The sequence below is a fragment of the Eutrema salsugineum genome, unplaced genomic scaffold, assembly GCF_000478725.1.
Source record: "Eutrema salsugineum unplaced genomic scaffold, Eutsalg1_0 scaffold_7, whole genome shotgun sequence".
NCBI classification, from domain to species: domain Eukaryota; kingdom Viridiplantae; phylum Streptophyta; class Magnoliopsida; order Brassicales; family Brassicaceae; genus Eutrema; species Eutrema salsugineum.
In genome coordinates, this window is record NW_006256486.1 from 9,601,873 (window position 1) to 9,626,167 (window position 24,295).

General features: G+C 40.6%; 3 protein-coding genes, 1 non-coding gene and 1 pseudogene across 4 annotated transcripts; 3 read left to right on the top strand and 2 right to left on the bottom strand.

Annotated features, from left to right (window-relative positions):
• Positions 1-384: 384 nt before the first annotated feature.
• LOC112083070 lies at positions 385-2,150 on the top strand. Its single transcript, XM_024150796.1, has 4 exons — positions 385-585; positions 688-1,265; positions 1,320-1,717; positions 1,765-2,150. The coding sequence occupies exons 1-4, from the start codon at positions 385-387 to the stop codon at positions 2,148-2,150; spliced, it is 1,563 nt and encodes a 520-aa protein (XP_024006564.1).
• A 327-nt stretch (positions 2,151-2,477) lies between these two features.
• On the top strand, positions 2,478-6,525 carry LOC112083071 (annotated as a pseudogene).
• Positions 6,526-15,018: 8,493 nt separating this feature from the next.
• On the top strand, positions 15,019-17,838 carry LOC18010968 (protein WEAK CHLOROPLAST MOVEMENT UNDER BLUE LIGHT-like 2). The gene is made up of 3 exons (XM_006393574.2): positions 15,019-15,051; positions 15,332-15,904; positions 16,104-17,838. Exons 1-3 carry the CDS (start codon positions 15,046-15,048, stop codon positions 17,817-17,819), a joined length of 2,295 nt encoding a protein of 764 aa, XP_006393636.2. The 5' UTR covers positions 15,019-15,045; the 3' UTR covers positions 17,820-17,838.
• A 71-nt stretch (positions 17,839-17,909) lies between these two features.
• On the bottom strand, positions 17,910-19,252 carry LOC18010969 (photosystem I chlorophyll a/b-binding protein 5, chloroplastic). Its single transcript, XM_006393575.2, has 6 exons — positions 19,006-19,252; positions 18,790-18,922; positions 18,594-18,706; positions 18,407-18,511; positions 18,242-18,330; positions 17,910-18,155 (listed from the first exon to the last, which is right to left on the bottom strand). The coding sequence occupies exons 1-6, from the start codon at positions 19,188-19,190 to the stop codon at positions 18,013-18,015; spliced, it is 768 nt and encodes a 255-aa protein (XP_006393637.1). The 5' UTR covers positions 19,191-19,252; the 3' UTR covers positions 17,910-18,012.
• A 4,134-nt stretch (positions 19,253-23,386) lies between these two features.
• On the bottom strand, positions 23,387-23,497 carry LOC112083204. Its single transcript, XR_002897501.1, has one exon. It is a non-coding gene; the product is annotated as a small nucleolar RNA R71 (small nucleolar RNA).
• Between the last annotated feature and the right edge of the window lie 798 nt (positions 23,498-24,295).

Sequence of the window (24,295 nt, forward strand, 5' to 3'; positions counted from 1 at the left end):
GAATTCACTTTTTATTTACAGAAAGCCCTAATTAGAGGGGAGTTCGCCCTATTTATACAGATTTTCTCTCCAGCGCCGATTTGTACGGTCTCAAAGGATGAGCTTCCCCTTTGTTTTTCCGACAGATCTGGCCCCTCTTTGTCCCCTGCTCCCATTCTTTCAACATTTTTCCACTGATCTATGACCATACTGGCATTGATTATCTTCTTCTCTTCTCACAAAATCTCCTTACCGCCTCTTTCTCTTACTCTCTCTCCTGCTTGCTCCCTGTTCTCCAACATTTTGTCTTCGCCGTTTGTTCTCTTTTTTTTCTCTGATTTCTCTTATGTGCTCTTGTTCTCTGTTTTTTCAGCCTCTGTCCTTTGTCTCTCACCTCTGAGAAGAATGAAGCGCCTATCTAAGGGCGAAGCCGACCGTCGCTCTCCCTCCGACGACGAGGAAGAACCGGTGGTGATCCCTGCTTTTGACAACTCTGCTTTAATAGCAAGATTTCGCCTCACTCTCATTGGAAGATCTTTCCATACCGGTGGTCGAAGCACTGAAGCTCTGCTTGCTTTCATGCCAAGATCCGGTATCGCTGGTCGTGTTCGCGGTGTAGATTTGGGCAACGGTCGCTTCCATTTTGACTTTGACTCTGAAGAGGATCTCTAGAAGGTGCTAAAAAAACGGCATTGCCACTTCAAAAAGTGGACTTTTGCTCTTGAACGATGGGAGCCAAATATCCGGGATGACTTCCCGAGCTCTGTAACTTTTTGGATAACCGTACACAGCATTCCTCTCCACTTTTGGGTGGAAGACGCCTTTAGGAGAATCGGCGAAGCTCTAGGAACTGTTACGGTGGTGGATGCCGAAGAAGGTCGAGTCTCTGTAGTGGTTAATGTCGCTCGACCTCTGCGCTTCAAGAAGAAAGTTCGCTTTGACTCCGGTGATGAAGTCACCGTCTCTCTGGAATATGAGCGTCTGTACCGCTTTTGCTTGCACTGTAGAATGATCTCCCAAGAGGTGATGTCATGCCCTCTCCTCACTGAAGCTGACCGTCGAAGACTTAGAGAGGAGAGACTCTCGCTACATCCTCTAGATCCCGCTCGTTCTAACCGGAATGTGTCTGAAGCTGACCGTTGCCGCCCTCCCTCTTGCAGAGATGAAGACCAGAACAGATCTGGAAGAGGCTCATCTCACCTCGGGAACTCCAGCCGCCACCTTGAAGGTCGTGCCTCTGCTCCAAGCAAGGATGTTACTTCTCCCTCTCGTGCTCTCCACTCAAAGTCAGTGTAACGAAGCCTTTACAGTGACGACGACCGTGATCATCGTTAAGGCAGAAAAGACTCTGTCTGGAAGCGTATTGGCGGAGATCCGGCCTCAAATCCTCCCCGTATCCGGGAGCAATCCATCCAGTCATCATCAGACTCCAGAAAGCAACGCCCAAATGATGTTGTTATGTCAAGTCGGGAGCACCTCCGCGGCTCGCAGAGGAGTGGTCACTCTCGCGATCAAGCCCAATACCGCAGGAAATCCACCTCTGCTCAGCTCCAGCGCTCCCCACCTCGTACTGATCCGAGTTTCAAGCAATGGGGTAGCTCACATCCTCCTCGCCACCGCTCGAGTAACGAACCATCTTCTTCTCCACCCCCACCAGTGAGAAATTCGGTTCCAAATGACAAAGGAAAAGGAAAAGCGATCGCAGAGGAGGAAGACGAGGATGCCAACAGTGATGCTGGTGATTTTGAATCTCCCCCCCCCCCAAGCTTCTCGAAGTGGGCTCAGGCTCTGGTGTGGTACATTCTCCGCCATTTGACGAGATAATCCCCGATGTGGAGGAACCGTTTAAGGGGCCTTTAACCCCTGTTCCGGAAACTGATGATGGTGGTAGTTTTCTCGGAAATGACTCTGTTCCCACCGACTGGGAAGATCGAGCTGAAGGCATGGAGGAGGATACCAAGCTTACCGAAGACGATCTCAGGCTTTTAGAGGAATGCGAGAAAGCGATGATGCTCGAAAGTCTCATGGAGGAGGACGATCTACTCGGTGAAGACTTTGCTGCAAAGGGGAGATTGAGGAAAGCTTGGAGCGCACGCTTTCTGAGGTTGCGATCCCGAAAAGCTCAAGTGTGGCTCCTGCGATCTCTCAGTCCCCGACTAGCAAACGGGTGAGATCTCCCGATCAGTCCTTGGATCGAAAGAAGAAAACTACCCCGAGAAGCCCCAATGTGATTGCAGCAGCTTCTAAAAAGCTCAAACCTTTTCAGAACAAGACCTCTTCGAAGAAGCGTTCTGTCTCAGCAGCTACTTTTGCAATTCCTTGTTCCGGCGCTCGAGCAAACTCAACTCCCAGGATAGTTCCAAGATCAGCCTCTCGCACTGTAGCTGATCCTACTGCACCACTCGCAGCACCACCCGCAGCACCGCCAAAAAGCAAGACCGTGAAGAACAGCAAAAAAATAGTGGTTCGGAGGACCGAGCTCCTCCCAAGCCACCCAAATGAGGATTTTATCGTGGAATTGTCAAGGGGTGGGAGCTGAGTTAACCTCCCATCGACTGGAAGAGCTTAGTCTTAAGTATTCTCCAGGTTTTCTTTTTTTTTATCTGAGACCAAAAACAATCGTATGTTTCTGCAGAATCTGCAAGTTTCTTTAGGATTTGATCGTCTTCACACTGTCGACCCATTAGGGAACAGTGGAGGCCTTGCTTTCTCTTTTCTAAAGATTTTCCGGTTAAATTTTTTTATTTGGATGATCGTCTAATTGACATTGAAACTATTATTGATGGCAATAGAGTTTGCATATCGTTTGTTTATGGCGATCCTGTTGTTAAAAACCGTGAAAATATTTGGGAGCGACTTACCCGTATTAGTATTTCCCATAATGAACCATGGCTCATTATCGGAGACCTTAACGAGATCACCGGCAACCACGAAAAGTGTGGAGGCAAGAAGCGATCTGAGGCAACCTTTCTTCCGTTTAGAACGGTGATTCAGAATTGCGGAATGATCAAATTTCCATACCAAGGGAACCCTATGTCATGGATTGGACATAGAAAAAATGGCGTAATTAAATGCCGGTTGGATAGGGCCTTAGGTAACGAGGATTGGCACAATATTTTTCCCATACTAGTGTGGAATGTCTTAAAATGTGGGGGTCAGATCACAGACCAATAGTAGCATCTGTTTGCAATGCCCCAATCCAACATTTTAAGAGTTTTATGTTCGATAAGAGGTGGATAGGCAAACCGGGCCTTGAGGACTCAGTTAAAAAAGGGTGGGGCAAACCCTTGCTTCGTTCCCACAAAAATTTTGTTTGTTGGATCAAATGCTGTCGCCGAGCTATCTCAGTCTGGAAAAAAGGAATTACTACAAACTCGCAGAAGCTTATTAAGCAGCTCCAAGATGAGATAGACAAAGCAATGGAAGACGAGGGAATTTCCACGGAAGAGCTTTTTGCATTAAAATGCCGTCTTTGTGAAGCATACCGTGAGGAAGAACAATATTGGCAACAAAAGAGTAGAACAACATGGCTTAAAGAAGGGGATAAAAACACAAAGTTTTTCCATGCTACGACAAAACAAAGGAGGACACGTAACAGGATAATGGGCCTCCTTAGCCCGTTGGGGGAATGGGTGGATAATGAGAAAGGTGTTGAAACCATTGCAGTTCAATACTTTGATTCTTTATTTGCATCCTCTAATGCGGCTGATCCCACCTCTGTTGTCCAAGATATTCTGGTAAAGGTTACTGAGGCAATGAACGCGAGCTTAACAAAGGAGGTCTCCGAGGAGGAAGTTCGGAGTGTTTTGTTTTCTCTAAACCCTGGGAAGGCCCCGGGACCTGATGGTCTTACTGACCTCTTCTCCCAGAAGTTTTGGTCGACAATCAAGGCTGATCTCCTAATCATGATTAGAAAGTTCCAACAATCCGGTTCATTCGATGATCGGTTAAATGAAACCAATATCTGTCTCATCCAGAAAGGTGATAAGCCCCGAGAGATGTCAGGATTTAGACCTATTAGCTTATGTAATGTGGGTTACAAGATAATCTCAAAAGTCTTAAGCTTGCGTTTAAAGAAAGTTCTTCCGGAGTTAATCTCCGAGACTCAGTCGACCTTTGTGGCTGGAAGACTAATCACAGACAATATTCTTATTGCCCAAGAGAACTTCCATGCGCTATGATCTAATCCAGCTTGTCGGAATAAGTACATGGAAATAAAGAAAGACATGAGCAAGGCGTACGATAGGATGGAGTGGGCTTTCCTCAAAGCCTTGATGGAAAAGATGGGTTTTGATTCCCGTTTTACTGATTGGGTTATGTACTGTGTTACATCAGTTAAGTATAAGGTGCTTATCAATGGTGAACCTCGTGGATGCATTATACCTTCTCGGGGAATCAGACAAGGCGATCCCATATCGCCGTACCTCTTCATTTTATGCACAGAAGCCCTGATCTCCCAACTCCGTAGTGCAAAAGCCAGCAATAAGGTTCAGGGGTTACACGTCGCAAGAGCCAGCCCGCCCATATCCCACCTTCTCTTTGCAGATGATAGCTTATTCTTCTATAAAGCTGATCTTGTTCAGAGCAAAGAGATTATTGACATAATCCGCTTGTATGGCGAGGCCTCAGGACAGCAGATTAATTTTGCTAAATCATCCATTATGTTCGGAAATGAAGTGGCTACATCTGTCAGACAAGGGATTAAAGATACCATTGACATTCATCAGGAAGGAGGGATGGGGACTTATTTGGGTCTACCGGAAAGAATTCAATGCTCCAAAGCTCAAGTGTTCGCGTTTGTCCGTGACAGACTAAATAACTGAGTTAACTCTTGGTCCTCCAAACTTCTTTCGAAAGGAGGCAAAGAGATTCTCATCAAATCCCAAGCACAAGCGATTCCGACATATGTAATGTCGTGCTTTCTTCTCCTGAAAGTTATATGCTCCAAGCTCAAAAGTGCAATCGCAAATTTCTGGTGGAGTTCAAAGTGTGACAGCAAAGGCATCCATTGGTCGATGTGGGAGGCTGTATTCCACCAACTGAATGAAGGAGGTCTTGGCTTTAGAACACTCGAGGAATTCAACATAGCCTTATTAGCTAAACAACTATGGAGACTATTGCGATATCCAGATTCTCTCCTTTGTCGTCTTTTGAAAGGCAGATACTTCAATTATTGTAGCCCCCTCGAAGTTAGTGTCTCCAACCAACCATCATATGGATGGCACAGTATATTGGCAGCTAGACATCTTCTCGCTTCTGGTATTCGCAAGACCATCAGATCTTGCTTTGATACGTGCGTTTGGTCCAAACCATGGATTCACGATACCCCGGCTAGAACGCCTAGAGGATTCGATACTTATCGGGACCCCCTGCTATATGTCAACTCTCTGATAGAGTTCAAGACAAAGCAGTGGAAACTCGATTGTCTTTGAGAGCATTTCCCTCCGGAGGAGATTGCCCTTGTTTTGGGGATACGTCCGAGTCACGCTTTCTCGAGAGATAGTTACAGTTGGAGCTTCACTAAATCTAGCAACTATACTGTCAAGTCTGGTTACTGGATCGCGAGAACCTTATCTCGTCTTACTGGCGACCTCCCTGTTCAGGGACCAAGTACTTCTGTACTCAAGGTGCAAGTTTGGAAACTAAAAACCACCCAAAAGATTAAACAATTTCTGTGGCAATGCATCAACGAGAATGTGGCAACCTACCAACGTTTTTACTCGAGGCATATCAGACGAGATAAAAGCTGCCAGAGATGCGGTGCTGATGAGGAGACTATTAACCATATGTTGTTTGAATGCCCTCAAGCCAGACAAGTCTGGGCTCTCTCGTCGATCCCCTCTGTTCCCGGGAGCTTTCCTCAATCCTTCATATTCGGTAACATGGATTACCCTATTTTGGAGAGCCTGCTATTCAGATTTAGACAAAGTATACCTTTGTTATTTCCCTTGGATTATCTGGTTTTTATGGAAAGCCAGGAACAAAAAAGTTTTCGAAAATCTTGATGAACTCCCCCCTGACATTCTTGACCATGCCAAAGCTGAGGAAGAGGCTTGGAGAGTGGCGAACTCTAAGGAAACGGAAGATCAGGAAATCGTCTCTATGTCCATGAGTACCACCCCCATTTCTGAGAATGTTTTGTGCTGCTACGTGGATGGATCATGGGATGCAAATGCGGTTTTCAGTGGACATGGTTGGCTAGTATTTTCGGGTATTTCTACAGTATTAGTGGGACTTAAAGGTGCTGATCGCAGTATATCTCTGCTTCATGCAGAGTTGGATTCTTTGTTGTGGGAAATGAAGTGCATCTTATCGTCTCACCTGGAGTGTGGAATCTTCTATACAGACTGCACCGACCTCTTAGCTATGACGGCTAACCCCTCGGAATGGCCAACATTCTCTGCAAAGCTCGTCGACTTTAACTCATTAGCTGCCTGTTTCTCATCCTTCAAGCTACTCCACATATCTTGTGTTTTTAATGTTCGTCCTGATAAACTCGTTAAAGCCGCGGGAGCACGAGGAGTTAGGTTTACCCATGTTAGCTAAGCGGCCCCAGCCTGGTTGTCCTTAGAGGATAGTCATTTGCTGCAAGCTATGTAATAGAATGTTGTAGTTGTTAAAAAAGAAAAAAAAGTTATTTACATAAAACCCTAAGAAATTTTTTTACGTTAGTAAAAAAAATATAAAAAAAAAGTTTAGTTATCGATACGCATTATTGTTTGCAAAAAGGGAAAACTTAAATATTGAAAAAAAAAAACTTTTCTTTTAGCAAACAATTTATTATTTAACATTATGATAAAAATAATAACTATGATGTAGTGGATTTAACAAGTATGAAGCTACCATAAGGATAAGGCTCGTGATCAACTAGTCTCAGAAGTAGTTTAGTTTCGAACTTTCGATGGTAAAATCAATGGACGCATTACGCTAACCAATAAATCCGAATTCGAACAAAAGATTAATTGATGGATCTTGAATTACCACAAAGACTGCAGAAAGTCAATTAATAAAAATCAGGGCTTTTTTAATTTGGAGAAACACTCTACATAACTAAACATAAAAGATATAAAAGATGAATTCTTAGGTAAAAGTAATTTTTTGATTCAATTCAAAGGTGATTTGTACAATGATATGAGTTGAGCTTTTATAAGCTCTCTTACAAAACCTTTATCTACAAAGAAACTAAAAAACAAAAGAACATTATGCATAATTTAAAATAAAAAAATAAGAAAATAAACTATTTAATCATTTATGATCTTCTGGTTAACTATTTAGCCTTATGAATTTATTGGGAAGTTTTCTTTACCGTTTGTCAAATTATGAGGATGGAGAATGAGTGAGGTGCTCAAATGAGCAAAGTTTTCTTTACCAGTCCATGCTTTTTTTTATTGGTGTAAATGTAATATATATCCCAGATCCAGCTCAAAGCCCAGATCCCAGATCCATGCTTTTTTTTTGACCGCTGACCACCACCGCCGTCGAGAAGAAGCTGCTGTGAGCCACCACAAAGCTGTTGTCTGCTTGATTCCCTTGTTTCAAGTTGTAGTTTGTCAGATCTGATTCATCTCTCTTCTCCAAATCCTAACTCCAAATCTCTACGGTGAGGATTAGATCTAAGCTTCTTTTTATGTTATTTTGCTTTTTTTCTTGCTTGCTAAATTTAAGTATATTCATGTATGCTGCATGCTACGAAATACGAATACATTTCTGTGTTGTATATGTTAGATCCCTATCTTATAATTGAATCTAGATTAAGATCACATGAAAAACCAGTATGCTTGTGTGATAACCCTATTGAGTGATTAGTGTGTGTAATGTAGTTAGACAATATATCTGTCACAAGTAATAGAGGCACTTGTGGTACAGACATGTTTGATGGGGCTGACGGGCGCATAGAGGGGACCGCAGTTCTCACTGTTGTGGAGGATTTTGGCGACCCCTCAAGATAGTTTGTGTGACACATTCATGTTATGAGCAATGGACTCTCGAGATGAGTAATGAGAATATATAGTGGCAACCTCTTGTTCATTAATTGTGTGTGCACTTCTAGATTGTGATGCTTGATTGCTTATATATTTTATTATTGGCTTGTTGATTGGAGATGAGTGAGTGTGGGAATGAGTTCTCGGTTTAGTTCTCATTGAGTACTCTCAATTACTCATTCTTCTCTCCCTTTTATTCTTGCAGGTGAGTGTGAATTTGAATATTTGATGATGAGATTGTTGATGAGTTTGAGGAACTAGAGGAATAATTCCGGTGCGGTGTGCATTTTGGAAACCAGAGTGTTTTAGTAAGTTTTCAGTTAGTTTTATTATTTTTTGTTAAACTTGAAACTAGATTCACTCTCCTCTCCACTCGTTTGATTGAAAGAATGGAAGAACTTAGATCTAATCTTGAGATTTCAAACTAGAAAGAGACGACACCGGAGTTTTACGAGTTCAGGGCAAACGCCACCTACGTCTCGCCGGAATACTTTCCGGAATCCACTAGAACAGCTCAATACGAGCTCTTGATCAATCCAATACAAGATCACCTCTCTATCTCTCTCAACGTCTGCAACAAACCTTATCTTGGTGAGCTGAACAGACTTAACAACTTATTCACCGAGAGAGATAATACCGACTCTAAAGTCGTCTTACTACGTTTACCATATACACACGTGTCATCTACTAACATGTGTACACTTGGTTAACCTAAACCGGCACTAAACCATCTGAGATTAAGAACACAACCTTCAAATCTCCACCTTGTTCGTCAATCTCTGGTCAACTTGTTCTAGCCTTCTTGGATTCCTTTCCGGTCCTGAGAAAAACTCACTCATCTTCATATCTTCCTGAGAATAAATCCCCAGCTTCATATCTTCCTGGATTAAACTATCCAGCCAAATAACTTAGGTCCACTTTATACTTCAATCTTCGGTAACCCTCAGCAACTTCAAAGCATCTTGAACCTTGCTGACTGGAAGTACCTTAGTGAAGATATCTGCAGGATTGTACATCGTTGCAATCTTCACCACCTCAATAAACCCGAAGCTGATTAAGTCCCTAATGAAGTGGAACTTTACCGCCACGTGCTTTGTTCTCTCGTGGAACACTGCATTCTTGGCCAAAGAGATTGCACTCTGGGAATCACAATGCACTGTAACTGGTCCCTGTTCGAAGCCTAACTCATTCATGAACCCTTTAAGCCATACCGCTTCTTTAGCTGCTTCGGACAACGCCATATATTCCGCCTCTGTGGTTGACAAGGCCACCACCTTTTGTAAACTCGATCTCCAACTAATGGTATTTCCTCCTGCAGTAAACACCATACCCGAAAACGACCTTCTCTTGTCCAAGTCAGCTGCATAATCTGCATCGCAATACCCAGTTATAACGAAGTCCCCCTCCTTTCTGTAGCACAACCTTGTCCTTTTTGACCCCTTTATGTATCTAAGGAGCCATTTTACCGCTTGCCAGTGCTCCTTCAAGGGTTTACTCATAAATCTGCAAACTAAGCCCACTGAATAGGCCAAGTCTGGTCTTGTACCGATCATTGAGTACATAACGCTTCCCACTGCACTCTGATACGGGATATTTTTCATTTCTTCTGCTTGAAGCTCCACCTCTTTATCTGTACCTGACCTAAGCTTGAAGTGTACGCCCATCGGAGTAGAGACCGACTTCGACTGATCCATACCGAAATTTCCCAACACTTTCATCAGGTAACCTTCTTGGGAAATGGTTAAAGTTTTCTTTTCTCTATCCCTGCTGATCTCCATCCCCAAAATCTTTTTAGCTTCACCCAGATCCTTCATCTCGAATTCTGACCTCAATAGACTCTTCAACTCCTGAACATGCTTCTTGTTTCTTGAGGCTATGAGTATATCATCTACATACAGCAACAGATATACAAAATCTTTGTTCTGAAGCTCCTTGTAGTACACACAGCTGTCATATTCGCTCCTAGCATAACCATTAACTTGCATAAACTCATCGAACCTGTTGTTCCATTGTCTAGGCGACTGCTTCAGCCCATAAAGCGACCTCTTCAGAAGACAAACTTTCTCAGGATGTTTCTTATCGATGTAACCCTCAGGTTGCTCCATGAAAATTCTTTCCTCCAAGTACCCGTGCAAGAATGCCGTTTTAACATCCATTTGCTGAAGCTCCATGTCAAAATGAACAACCGCAGAGAGAAGAAGCCTGATAGACACGTGTTTAACTACCGGAGAGAAAATCTCCTGGTAATCAACGCCCTCCTTCTGAGAGTATCCTTTGGCCACTAATCTCGCTTTAAACCTCGGACCTTCAACGCCTGTGATGCCAGCTTTCCTTTTAAACACCCACTTGCATCCTATCGGTTTCTGACTCTTGTCTCTGTCTACTAAAACCCAAGTCCTGTTCTTCATTAAAGAAGTCATCTCCTCATCGGCTGCCTCAAGCCACAGTTTGCTGTCTGGGTCATATTTAGCTTCTTGAAAGCTGCCTGGTTCTGGTTTGCCTCCATCCTCAATCATCAAGTACGCAAAACCCGCTATGTCCTCATCGTCTTCGTACACCTGATAATCTTCCAACCTCGGAGGAGGCTTAGTGGTTCTTCTTGGCCTATCTCGAGCCAGTTGATAATCACTTAGATCCACACTTACTTCATTGACCCCACTATCTGACACTGTTAGCTTTTCTTGAGCCTCTTGCGTATCAACTCCACCTTGAGCTGTAGTCCCTGAATCAACCTGTTCTCCTGAAACACCATCAAAACTCACAAACCTGTTAGTATTTGAAATATCAGAATGAACATTACCTGACCAAAGTTCCCCTTTGATGTCTTTGTACATCACGTCTTCTCTAAAGACAACGTTCCAACTGATGATACACTTCTGATCTTCAAGTAACCAGACACGAAACCCTTTTACTCCCTCTGGATACCCCGTGAAGACCCCTTTCTTGGCTCTTGGATTCAGCTTGCCTTCGTCTGAATGAACGTAGGCAATGCACCCGAACCTTTTTAAACCTGTAAGCTTCGGAACTGCAGATGTCCACCTTTCTTCAGGTATTTCAAAGTTAATAGCTGATGAAGGTGACCTGTTGATTAAGTAAACTGAGGTAGATGCTGCCTTAGCCCAAAATCGTTGACCTAAACCGCTTTCACTTAGCATACTCCTCACTTTGTTCATAACCGTTCTGTTTAACCTTTCAGCGATTCCATTCTGTTGAGGCGTGTAAGTGCACGTCCTGTGCCTCACAATTCCTTCCTCTTTGCATACCTGATCAAACCTGACATTGCAAAACTCAAGGCCGTTATCTGTACGCAGCTTCTTTAACTTCCTTTCAGACTGAACTTCCACCATCTTCTTCCATTCGGTAAACTTATCAAATGCTTCATCTTTAGTTCTAAGAAAGTATATCCAAACCTTCCTCGACCAGTCATCTGTGAAAGACACGAAATACTGACACTTACCAAGACTTGGGGGAACGTTTGGTGATCCCCATAAGTCTGAGTGCACGTAATCAAGCTTTCCTTTTGTGACATGTTGAGCTGGTCCAAAGCTGACCTTATGTGTCTTGCCAATAACACAGTCTTCGCAAAACTTGATTTCCGAGACCTTGTCGCTGCCAAAACAACCCTTCTTCGCCAACACATCCAACCCTTTCTGACCCACGTGACCCATCCTGCTGTGCCATAACCGAGTTTGATCCTCTGATATAGCTTCCTGACTTGAGCCACATTCCTTTACTGCTGTACAGGATTCAGACTTCTTTGCCGAGCCCATAAGAATGTAGAGAGTATCATTGTCCTTCCTGACTCCCTTCATAAGAACCGAGCAACCTTTGATGACTTTCAACACTCCCTTAGATCCTTTGAACTCACATCCCTTATTTTCCAAAGTCCCAATCGATATTAAGTTCCTGCCTATGTCCGGCATGTATCTTACTTCGCGTAACACAAAGGTAGTTCCATCAGGATTAGAGAATCTTATTGAACCAATACCTCTGACCTCCGAGTGAGAATTATTTGCCATTCGTACTCTTCCTGAAGACACCTCCTTAAGTTCTATAAAGAATTCTCTTCTTGGTGTCATATGAAACGAGCACCCTGTATCCATCACCCATTCATCTCTATCACTGGAATCCTGTGATAGATTAACTTCACAAGCGATTAGCCCAGCTAAGTCCTGAGCATCATCCTTAGCTAGACCTAATTCACCTGAACTCTGTGGCTGTAGCTTCCCTTTATTCTTCTCCAGCCATTTATAGCATTGCTTCTTGAAGTGACCTTCTTTACCACAAATCCAACAGATCTTCTTGCCATCCCTTGACTTAGATCTAGACTTGCTATACTTCCCTGCTTTATTCTGATGATCACCCCTAGTTACGGATCTTCCTCTAGCAAAGTGTCCCTCAGAACTTGACTTAGAGCTAGAGTTATCTTTAATATCCTTCTCTTTAGATCTAGCTGCGCTCACTACGTCTTCTACCTCAATTGCTTCTCTACTGTACTTAAGCGTTTCCTTTAACTGATCGTATTTACTAGGCAAAGCATTGAGAAGTAAGACTGCTTGTACCTCTTCCGATACGTCTATGCTTAAGTGACTCAGATCTCCGATGATTTTGAGAAACTCATCTATGTTCTCATCGATTGACCGATGATCTTGCATCTTGAAGCCGTAGAGCCTGAGTTGAGCGTGGACTCGATTTGGAAGCGACTTAGGCTGATAGAGTTTCTCAAGAAGTTCCCAGGTTTCTGCCGCAGTCTTGCAGTTCTCGATCTTCCTTAAAACTCGATCTCCTACACACATCCAGATCATGTGCATCGCCTTTTCGCTCCGATCCTGTCGAGCCTCCTCGTCCGCGAGAATCTTTTTCTTCTTCTCCGGATCTGAATCTTCCCCTATCGCAGTCGATGTTGACTCGTCGGTAGGGGATTTTTGTTCAATTACGTCTTTGTAGCCTGATACGCTCAGATGAGCGTACATCCTTCGCTTCCATAGCGAGAAGTCTCCGGTTCCGTCGAATATCGGAATCTCCAATCTTCCTCCCGTCATCTTCGAACCGAACGAGTAGCTTGTTGCCTTCATGAAGCAAATCCGCACCAAACCTGGCGCTCTGATACCAATTTGTTAAACTTGAAACTAGATTCACTCTCCTCTCCACTCGTTTGATTGAAAGAATGGAAGAACTTAGATCTAATCTCGAGATTTCAAACTAGAAAGAGACGACACCGGAGTTTTACGAGTTCGGGGCAAACGCCACCTACGTCTCGCCGGAATACTTTCCGGAATCCACTAGAACAGCTCAATACGAGCTCTTGATCAATCCAATACAAGATCACCTCTCTATCTCTCTCAACGTCTGCAACAAACCTTATCTTGGTGAGCTGAACAGACTTAACAACTTATTCACCGAGAGAGATAATACGGACTCTAAAGTCGTCTTACTACGTTTACCATATACACACGTGTCATCTACTAACATGTGTACACTTGGTTAACCTAAACCGGCACTAAACCATCTGAGATTAAGAACACAACCTTCATTTTTTCTCTTAGACAATGTTTGCTTAGATTTTATTTAAGATTTTTCATTCAGGATTTGGATTTGGATTGTGAAATTTTGGGTTGAAATGGAATAAAGAAGTTATCATTTAGTTACTTGTGTTGTAAAAAATGTTATCCAACACGTTGTTTTTATAAGGATAAAGAAGCGGGGTTGAAGGTGGATATGCCGATTTGTCTGATCTTTTTGGAAAAGCGGGATCGGGTGTCTACAGTAAAGATGTGAGCGTGGCCAAATATAAAAAAGTGTTTTCTCCTTTGTATTTTGAGACCTTTTGTTTATTGTGGCGTGTCTTGATTCAAAGACTCTTGCGCATCAAGCGAATGACTCTTGCGCATCAAGCGAATGACTCTTGCGCACCAAACCTCTCGGAAATGAGACTTGATATAAATAGCTCCGGGTAAGACCATTTAAATGTGATGGAGGATTCAGTTGGTTCGGTTCTGGTCCGGGTCAGATCATGGGCCATCATTTTGTTTTGATGGGTCAAAAATTTATGTTGGGTTGGGGCTAGACTATAAAACATTGGGTAATTGAGCTTAAAATTTACAAATTCTGGTCCAAATGTGTTATCGGATGAAAATTGGCTCGATAAGGTTCATGATTGAGCCGAAAATGTGATTTCTCAACCGTCTTCAGTTCTGGTCCGCACCAAATAAATTGTGGCTCGATTAGAGACTTCTTCATGGTGGATTGGTCGATGAATATGTGACCATTGACTTCTGCTCCTGATTGTGGGTTTAGGGTTCTTCTTCCATTAGACGATTTTAAATGCTCATTCGATGGACTAAAGCTTGTGCTCTTCCTCGGAACTGAGTTTTTGTTAAAGCTTTGTATGCTCTCTTTACTTCTGTTCAAAATTACTCTGTTTTTATAGTTTTGATTTTCCATACTTAACAAATATTTTTTGTTTCTTTGTTGATCAACAATTTTACATGTTTTTTTTTAAATATTAATATTTCTTTTTGCGAATAATGATTTTATTTAATGTATGTTTAATTAATTGTGAATATATGGCAAATTGAGTCTTTTCAATTTGACTGAAGATTATGGTAACTTTATAAACATTTTTTTCATTTGGTCAAAGTACCAATTCAACGATACTCATAACTTCAATATATTTCCGTATAACTGTTAATATATACACATAACTTTTAAACTTTATATAGCATACAATCTTGGGTTTGTAGAAAGAAATTTGACATTTATTAAAGACTAAAACAAAATTAAAGGACAAAATATAAAAAGACAAACAAAACAAAGAGAAATAAGAACCAGCAGATGAATCTAGGAGAAAAATAGAGATAGGCGTGCCCTCCACGCCCTAAAGTTTTTTGTTTTTTCTATTTTGAAATCTTTTTCTCTTTTCTTGAAAACTTTCTTCTCATTGTTCGTTTTCGTTTTCTGACAATCGTACGTATGATTCAAAATAATCCAAAAGATTAGGCTTCATTAATCTCTCCTCATCCAAAGTTAAATTAATCTCCCTTTTTTTCCCCGGAAGATCAATCTCGCATTTCGTTGCATTTTCATGAAGGTAACGACGTTTAAACTCTCCATCATCCAAAATCACGCTTTCTCCATTTGTTACAAGAAGTCAATTGTGTTTTGTCCATAAAATCAATGGAAGAAAAGTCTTTGCTATGGTAACTTTGGGGTAAAACCGTAAAAGGCGAATAAGCTAAACGTATATAGGTGGAATTTGGAAGAATTTGTTGTCTTTTTATTTTCTGATAAACACAAATCATCTTATTTGAATCCAATTATCTGATCATATTATGTCATATCTATGAATCTTGAATTCATCTTGCATGCAGTTGCGTGACAATATGGTGGATGATGATACTGTTTCCAATGATCTTTCTTTACTTCCTGATCTCAATAACGATTCCTCTACACCTATCAATAGTATCGAATTCGATTCATCCATTATTGATCTCATAAACTTGGAAGATGGAGGTGATACACCAAATCTCGTACCAGAACATAATCCGTTTCTTGAATCTATGGTTGGACCTAAACAAGAAGAAGAAGAAGATTCACATGTTGTTGTTGAAACAGAGTCTCCAAAGGTGTATATTGCACCAAGAGTCATGATAAACCATCAAGACTCGTTTTCACTAGACTCTCGAATTGATTGCATCGAAGATGCAAGGATTAGTTTGCCTGATTCACCAAGAGGAATCCAAGAACTTGGTCTCTCACATCTTAGAGTTCCTGGCTCACCAAGAGCTTTTGTGCTTCCAAGAACAACTGGATCACCACGTTTCGGGTCTCCTACGAGTCCGGTTTTGATCGATACCGCTGCACCATTCGAATCGGTCAAAGAAGCAGTTTCCAAGTTTGGTGGGATCACAGATTGGAAAGCTCATAAAATCCAGACAATAGAGGTAAATAAAACACCTTTAGATTCATTATTTTCTGCAGTTTCTTGTAAATGATAGAACTCGATCCCTGGTCTTGACCAATATGGCAGTGTCTTAACAAACCAGTAGGCCACACGTTCTTGGTTTGTTAGTTTTATCATTTCTCCCTGTTCGATTTTCAATATGTGATTCTTATAGTTTTTGATTCTATGATTGTCTACAGAGACGCAAGACGGTGGATCAAGAACTTGAGAAAATACAAGAGGACATGCCTGAGTACAAGAAACAAGCCGTTGTAGCAGAAGAGGCCAAGCAGAAGGTGGTGATGGAGCTTGAGAGAACAAGGAGCGTGGTCGAAGAGCTTAAACTCGAGCTAGAAAAGGCTAAGAAAGAAGAGCAACAAGCGAAACAAGACTCTGATCTTGCAAAGCTGCGTGTGGAGGAAATGGAGCAAGGGATAGCCGATGAGGCGAGTGTGGCGGCCAAAACGCAGCTCGAGGTGGCTAAAGCGAGGCATTTTTCAGCTGTTTCTGAGCTAGGGAACATAAGAGAAGAGATAGAGATAGTCTCTCATGAGTATGAGTCTCTGTTGAAGGAAAAAGATTCGGCTGTGAAAAAAGCAGGGGACTCTGTTCTGGAAGCTAAATATGTAGAGAAACAGATGGAAGGTTTAACAATAGAGGTGATTGCAACCAAGGAGTTATTGGAGTCAGCACACACAGCTCATCTCGAAGCTGAAGAGAAGAAACTCAATGCAGTTATGGCTCGAGACCAGGATGTTTATAACAGGGAGAAGGAACTGAAAATGGTGGAAGATGAGATCGAGAGGCTAAGACAAGAAATCCAAGCGGCAGATGATGTGAAAATCAAAATAGAGACTGCTTCTGCACTTCAGAAAGATTTGAGAGCGGAAATTTCGGCTTATAAAGACGAGAACGATGATATGGGAAAGAGAAACAATAGTGACATAGAAGCAGCGGTTGATTCCGCGAGGAAGGAGCTTGAAGAAGTTAAATCCAACATTGAGAAAGCGATTTCTGAGGTGAAAACGTTGAAGATAATCGTTGGATCATTGCAGTCTGAAATGGAAAGAGAGAAGAAAGATCTCTCAGAAACGAAACAGAGAGAAGCTGTTTCGATTCAGAGTAATAGTGAAGAAGCAAAGGAGGAGAGGTGCGCAGAGATAGCCAAGAAGTTGCAAGAAGCTGGCAAGGAAGCAGAGGAGGCAAAGTCACTTGCCTTAGCTGCTCGGGAGGAGCTGAGAAAGGCCAAGGAAGAGTCAGATCAAGCAAAAACAGGAGTCTCTGCAATAGAAAGTAAGCTAGTTGAGGCGAAAAAGGAAATGGAAGCTGCAAAAGCTTCTGAAAAGTTGGCCTTAGCTGCAATAAAAGCGTTGCAAGAGACACAACGTGCTAACAAGATTGAGGATATTAGTAGTTCACCAAGAAGCATAATAATTTCTGTGGAGGAATATTATGAGCTAAGCAAGCAGGCACATGAGGTAGAGGAGGCAGCCAACAGAAAACTAGCAGAGATCGTATCTCAGATTGAAGTGGCAAAGGAAGAGGAATCAAGAATCTTGGAAAACCTAGAGCAAGTGAATAGAGAAACAGCTATTAGAAAAGAAGAGCTAAAAGAAGCTATGGGGAAAGTTGAAAAGGCTAGAGAAGGAAAGGTTGGTATGGATCCGGAGTTGCGAAAATGGAGCTCAGAAAATGGGACTAAGAGCCCGGAGACGAGGAAAAAGGAGAAACATGACTTAAGCAAGTCAAAATCGGCTTTACATTCAGCAAGATCATTTGCATTTGGTGAACAAGGAAGCAGCAGCAATGTTGGAGATAGTAGTAATGTGACACCTGAAACAAAGAAGAAAAAGAAACGGTTTTCTTTGCTGCCAAAAGTCTTCATGTTCTTGTCAAGAAGGAAATCAAACAAGTAAAACCGACCCCAATTCGTTACAGGTAGGTTTTATTATCCTCTTTTTTTGACATATTCGATTTGTATTTCATTATGGAGATGCAAAACAGAGTATCTGAACTGAACTTTATAAGGTTGTTGGTTAGATTTGTTGTACTCTTATATAAAATAAAAGGTATTGGTACTTGCTGAATCGAATTTCAATGAAAATGTATCTAAGAAGCAGAGCTAAAGAGGGTTTGAATGATGGTCTTATGCCATGGATTAGAAAGATGCTCAACAAGGTTATCAATAGGACCAGTGTGAGTCACAGAGGCTTGAACGAAGAATCCTAGCATCGCCATCATCGCTAGACGACCTGTTAAAATACTAATCAATGTTAAACAGAGTTTACGTGTATATGAAGCAAACCAACTCGGTTAGAGGAATTCCTGAGTCTATTACCATTCTTGATCTCCTTAAGCTTCCATTGATCAGCATTTCTAATGTCCTTAGCTAGACCTAGTGGATTCAAGAGCGGTCCTCCGGGATATCTAAAGCCAAATTCAACTAAATTTCTCATTCTACACTCAGAGTAAAAACAAATCTGGATCATAGAAGAAACATTACCCTGGCTCAAGCCCTTCGAGTGCTGCTTCAAGTCCAAAGAAAGATCCTTCTATGGCTTGAGATCCCGGAGAGACAAAATCCATATATCTTTTGGTCTCAGCAAACCTGTACAACCAAACCAGAATCATATTCTAAGCTTTTGTTGGTTTCAAACAATGGAGATTAGAGACAGAGTTTTATTCATTACCCCATAAGTAAAAACTGTACAAATATGAGAGTTTTTGTGCTGGCAAAATCAAATTTCACTGCTCCAGCTTCATACCAAACCGGTAAATTGCTAATCCCTGTGGTACGAAGTAGCTATATGTACAACCAAAACAAAGCACGTTGATTAAGCTCTTTCTCAAATTTGAGGAATATGATGAAAGATTTGAGTTTATTACATCGGTGAAGAGTATTCCGGCAACACCAAGCATGGCGAAACGAGAGTGAACAAGCTCTGCTTGAACATACCATTTCAAGCTTTTCGGATCCTCTCCTAACCCGAGCGGGTCAAACCCGTAATCTCCAGGTAACCTTTTTGTTTTCAAGAAACGAAAGATTTTGTGGAGCCAAGAAGCTTTTGTGTGTAAAGAAGACAAAAAAAAAACAGAACTTACTTTCCGTCGAGGTATGGAGGAGGTTCAAGGCCAGGAAGCCACGTGGCACGTTGTTCCACGGCAACGTTTCGTCCTGTTGTGGCTCCAATGCATGAGATTCGTCGTCTTGTGATGACGGCTGAGGAGTCGCGGCGGCAGCTGAGGAGAAATCCTCCGGCGAGACCTCCTCGTAAAACGATGGACATTTTTTCTCTGTTTTTCGCTAACGTTGTTTCGGCTCTCAACACTGTTATCTGTAACCGAGAGTGAAGCTAAAATACGTTGTCCACATAAAAATCTAATTTAATTAATCCGTAGGGAAAAAAAAAACAAATTTCAGGAAGAATGTGAGTCGTTGGATTAAAGATCGGTTTGGATCTGCATCGTCCGTTTTTTGTGTTTCTGTTTTTGCATGTAGCACAAAGTGGTTCAGAGAGAATATATCTCACTTTCACTTGAGTTTAATCAAACAGTTGGAATTCATACCGATTTATAACGATTTATTATTTATAAATTCAATTTTCAAGATTTTAAGTAAATATTAAACTAAATTTAGGTAATCAAATTTAAAGTATACCTACAACAGAAAAATAAATAGAAAACAAGGTTGTGTAGCATTCCAAACGTCGTGCCTTTACCAGTATTTACACGCACACAAACTAAATAAAAAAAAAGGATTCTAGTGCCGTAGAGATAAGATCCCAATACTTGACAAACTATTTGTCTCTGTATTATGTTTAGGGTTTGAGAAATTGTGTTGATTAAACATCTCATTATATCCTTATATAATGAAACCAATGTTTAATGGGCCAAAGGCCAAACTTGTATAACAAAGTCGGTAACGTAACTTATGTTTAATTGTCCACGTGCATGTATATAATATATGTCATACATATATTATTCCTTGTATATTAAATATAGGGATGTCATATCTTTATATAACATGTATTATTTTAAACCTAACATATTATTAATTTAGTTTGCTTAGATGTGTGACCGTGTAGGATCATATAATATTAGCAACAGATTCATAATCCGTAGATTATAAGCGGTTTCTAGCAAAACATTATAACCATCTAATATTATACGATTGTCAAATCTTGACGTTACAATTTCAACTAGAGAAGTACGGATGATTTTAGGACATTCCCAACAAACTCTCACTTGTACTGGAATCATCTATTCCTATAATCCATTTGTCTCTATATCTCAATCTAAGCATAAGGCAAGAAACTATGTCATCTTTATTAAGCTAGATCATGTTTATCGAACTACAATTTATACTGATCAAACAAACGACTGACATTCACTTCGTTTGAGCACGGCCATGCATTTTTCAGTATCAAATATTCGATAGGCCTAGAGATATTTTTCTCCCGTTATATGGGAAGGACAAATTCCATCTTGTTCCATCCCTGTTCCTTACACAATTCATAATGCGCCCAATCACTGTCTTTATAATCACCTTTTACGGCTGACATTTGACAGAGTCAAAGCGAACCAGTCCATGTATAAGAAATCATGATGAACTCATGTCAAAAGACTACACTCTGTAGTCGTGATGAGAAACTCTTATGACACTCATATAACAATCTTATAGATTTCTCATAGCGGGCCGGGTCAGTCCAATACTGTGTTCTCTAACACATATCTATGTGATTTACTTTAATACAACATATTAATGACTTTACGAAACTTAGTCATCAGTCACCTCACATAACTAGTCCTTCTTAGTTATTAACGTCCCATTTTAATAACCTTGACTAGAGACCTCAATAATTTAAGTAATCTTCCACTTATAGAGTTTCATGATCAAATCACGTACTTGATGATCTATAAGAATGACAATAAATTATTTTGGGACTATTATTCAATTATTCAATTATTCAATAATAAAATAACACTGCAACTAATTTCATTAATTTGAAAATAAATCAAATGTATGTAAACATGAACATCATATCATAAAAAGAAAATCTCCCACTAAAAATAAGATTACATCTTTATGAATCTAATGCCTATAGCAGCTGTATGGCTCTCATGCTTAGGCCGGAGAAGAGGCTTCATTAAAGGATCAGCAACATTTGCATCCGTTGAGACTGATAACACCGGATTTTGACCATTTTTATGGATCGTTTTAATACCTTATGCAGATGTTTTAACTCTGTTTTAAATGGTTTTTAAGTGATTTCTATGTTTTAGAGTTTTAAAAGACTTTTCAGGAAACTTGGACTAAAGATGTGCAATTTGGAACAAATGAGCAATTTTGGATAAATGCAGACTGTTAGAAGTATGGTACTCGATGGAGACCTTCTCACCGTCTGAACATCCCCAAAATTTGAGACAACATAGAGGAGACAACCAGCTTTCTAATGCAATTGGTTTGGAGACAATCCAACGGTTAGATCTTCAGATATTTCCGATGCACTAAAGACAGAAAATGCAGTCTCGAAGGAGAGCATAGGCCGCGACCACGGCCAGACCATGATTCCCCGCGGTCAGGAACACCGCGACCGCGGCCAGACAACGTTGACGTCCGAAAGTGACCTAATTCAAGCCCAAGTTCAGCCCACTACTTATTCTTCAAACCCTAGACGTTTCCAACGAATTAGAAGACTATATATACTCGTTTTAGGTCATTCTAATGACCAAGTCGTGAAGAGAGAGCAGAGACGAGCCGCATACCTCGGAGTTGCCGTCTTCGGGAGAAGAAGGAGTCGCCGAAGGAGCCACCATCGATATCTGCCTTCATCCTCGTTCTTCATTCTTTACCTTTCTCTTATTTAATTTCCAGCAAACTACAATACTTCTATGATGTTCTTATACACTATGATTGAGTAATTCCCTTGTTGGGTTTTAAGGGATTTTTCAAAGGGATTCATGGATTGATTTCTGGTTTGTTAGATTAGGGTTTATCCTTAGAGTTCTTCGTCTAAATTTGCGTTTCGTTTATGTGGCTTGGATCGATCATCTAGCTACTGCGATTAGGTTGATTTACTCACCGAAAGTGTTGTTGAATCGATTAACCCTATTTAGATAAACAAATTCTCTTAGACGGTGTGAGTCGATCTAAAACGTTTTGTGAAATTATCAAACTAATTTGTCTAGACACTTAGAGAACTAAATGGGAGTTTAGTAAATCTGAGTGAATTGATTTGTGATTAATACTACGTGAGTAGGTTACTCTGGGTTTGATTTCAGGAACACATCTATAGAAAATTCTATGTTTGATTCTCTTGTTAGCTAGTCTATGATTCCCGGCGAATTCCCTAACGCCCAACACCTTCTCGTATTGATTTGATCTTATTGTTTACTTGTTTTTAAGTTTATTATTTGCTATTTTCGTCACTGTTCACAATCACCAATCAAACACCCATATTTTCATCTTAGCTCAGTTTTCATCTCAAGTAAACTCGTATTGCAGTTACTTGGTCTTCAGTGGATCGACCTCTAAGTACTACAACGTACATCTGTACGCTTGCAGAAAACTAGGGTTAAAACCTGAGCACATCAAGTTTTTGGCGCCGATGCCGGGGATCTTTAACGTTGCCTACGAGTTTCAGGTCAGAATCGAGTGTAAGGTACGTTCTCTTGTTCATTTTTGAAAAAAAAAAATATATTTATTATTTTATATAATATATATATATATATATACATATATAGAAATTAATATAAAAAACGGAAAAATATAAATTTATATATATAACTAAAAAAAATTATTATTATATAAAAAATATATATATATATCTATATATTAACATTAAAAAAAAATTTAAAAATATATATATAAAATCTAAAAAAAAAATAAAAAAAAATAAAAAAACAAAAAAAACAAAAAAACAAAAAAACGAAAATATATATATATATATATATACATAAATTAAATAATTAATTAATTAAAAAAAAACACACACACACACACACACACAAAAAATTAGAGATGGGCGATAACAATAGACACTTGCAAGGTTTAGATAGGCTTAGTGATAACCACCACGTCCAGCAAACGTTGAAGAGCACATTAGGTTTCAAAACGCTCCTTGCTTAACTCTAAGAGATTATAACAATCCGTATGCTTTCTATGAGAACCGTTCTCCCATTAGTCTACAACCCATCAACGTAGACTATGAGATAAATCCGAAGCTCATAAAATTGGTCAAACAGAACCGGTTCCATGGCAATGCATCGGAGAACCCTATGGATCATCTTGAAGATTTTGAAGAAATCTGCAGCACCAAGCAATCGATCGGAGTTCCTGCAGATTTCATAAACTGCAAGTTGTTTCCATTTCTCTTTGTGATAAGGCACGTGCATGGTTTAAGTCTTTGTCTCCTGGTTCACTCGGATCATGGGACGAATGCAAGGCCGCCTTCCTTAAACATTTCTACACCACCTCTAGATCAAACTTCTTTAGAGACAAGATTTTTAGGTTCCAACAAAAAGGAGGCGAACCTTTTCATGAAGCTTAGGATCGTTATAAAGGCTACATTAGAGAATGTCTTCACCACGGTTTTACAGAGACATGCATCTTGAACACTTTCTACGATGGTCTTGAATGCACATCTAAGGATCCTCTAAATGTAGCAAGCGATGGAAACTTCATGCCAAGGACTGTGGAAGAAGCTTACATCTTGATTAATAATCTTGCTGCAAGCCGCATAAACAATTGTCCTGATCAAGGAAGAACATCACGTTCTACTTCCCATGATCATAAGGAGATTGAAGAACTTAAAGCCATGGTGAAATTGTTTCTCCAAAATCAGCAGCGTTCTGTTAATGTCTGCGAAGCAGTTAATGCAGCTGAGATTAATCATCAACTTGGAGCACAAGACCACGCCCATATGAATCTCCAATCTGCTCCAAAATCATCTCCAACCTCTCAAGACAACAAGCTCGAGCTTATGGTGCAACCACTTCTTATGAAGCTGCAAAGATTAGCATACGATGTGGATATAAGAGTGGACTGCTTATACACTGACCTTAATGGTAAATTTGAAGCTCTTTCCACTCAGGTTGATAGCATGGACGTGCAGCTATCACAAACCATAGATAGTTCAAAAAGCACCGAAGTTATTGACAGACGAATCGCTGAGGTACATGAAAAAATCACCCAAGACACTCGCAACCTTGAGCTTAAGTTATACAACATGGATGATCTTGGGTACAAGTTAGACATCATGAATGATTACCTCAACAAGAACATTGAGGAGTCATTTCAGAAGTTCACTAACCTCTCAACTCATGTCAAGATGCTCGAGAAACAAATCGGACAAATTAGAGAAAGTGCGAAGAGACAAGATGGTCACCTTCC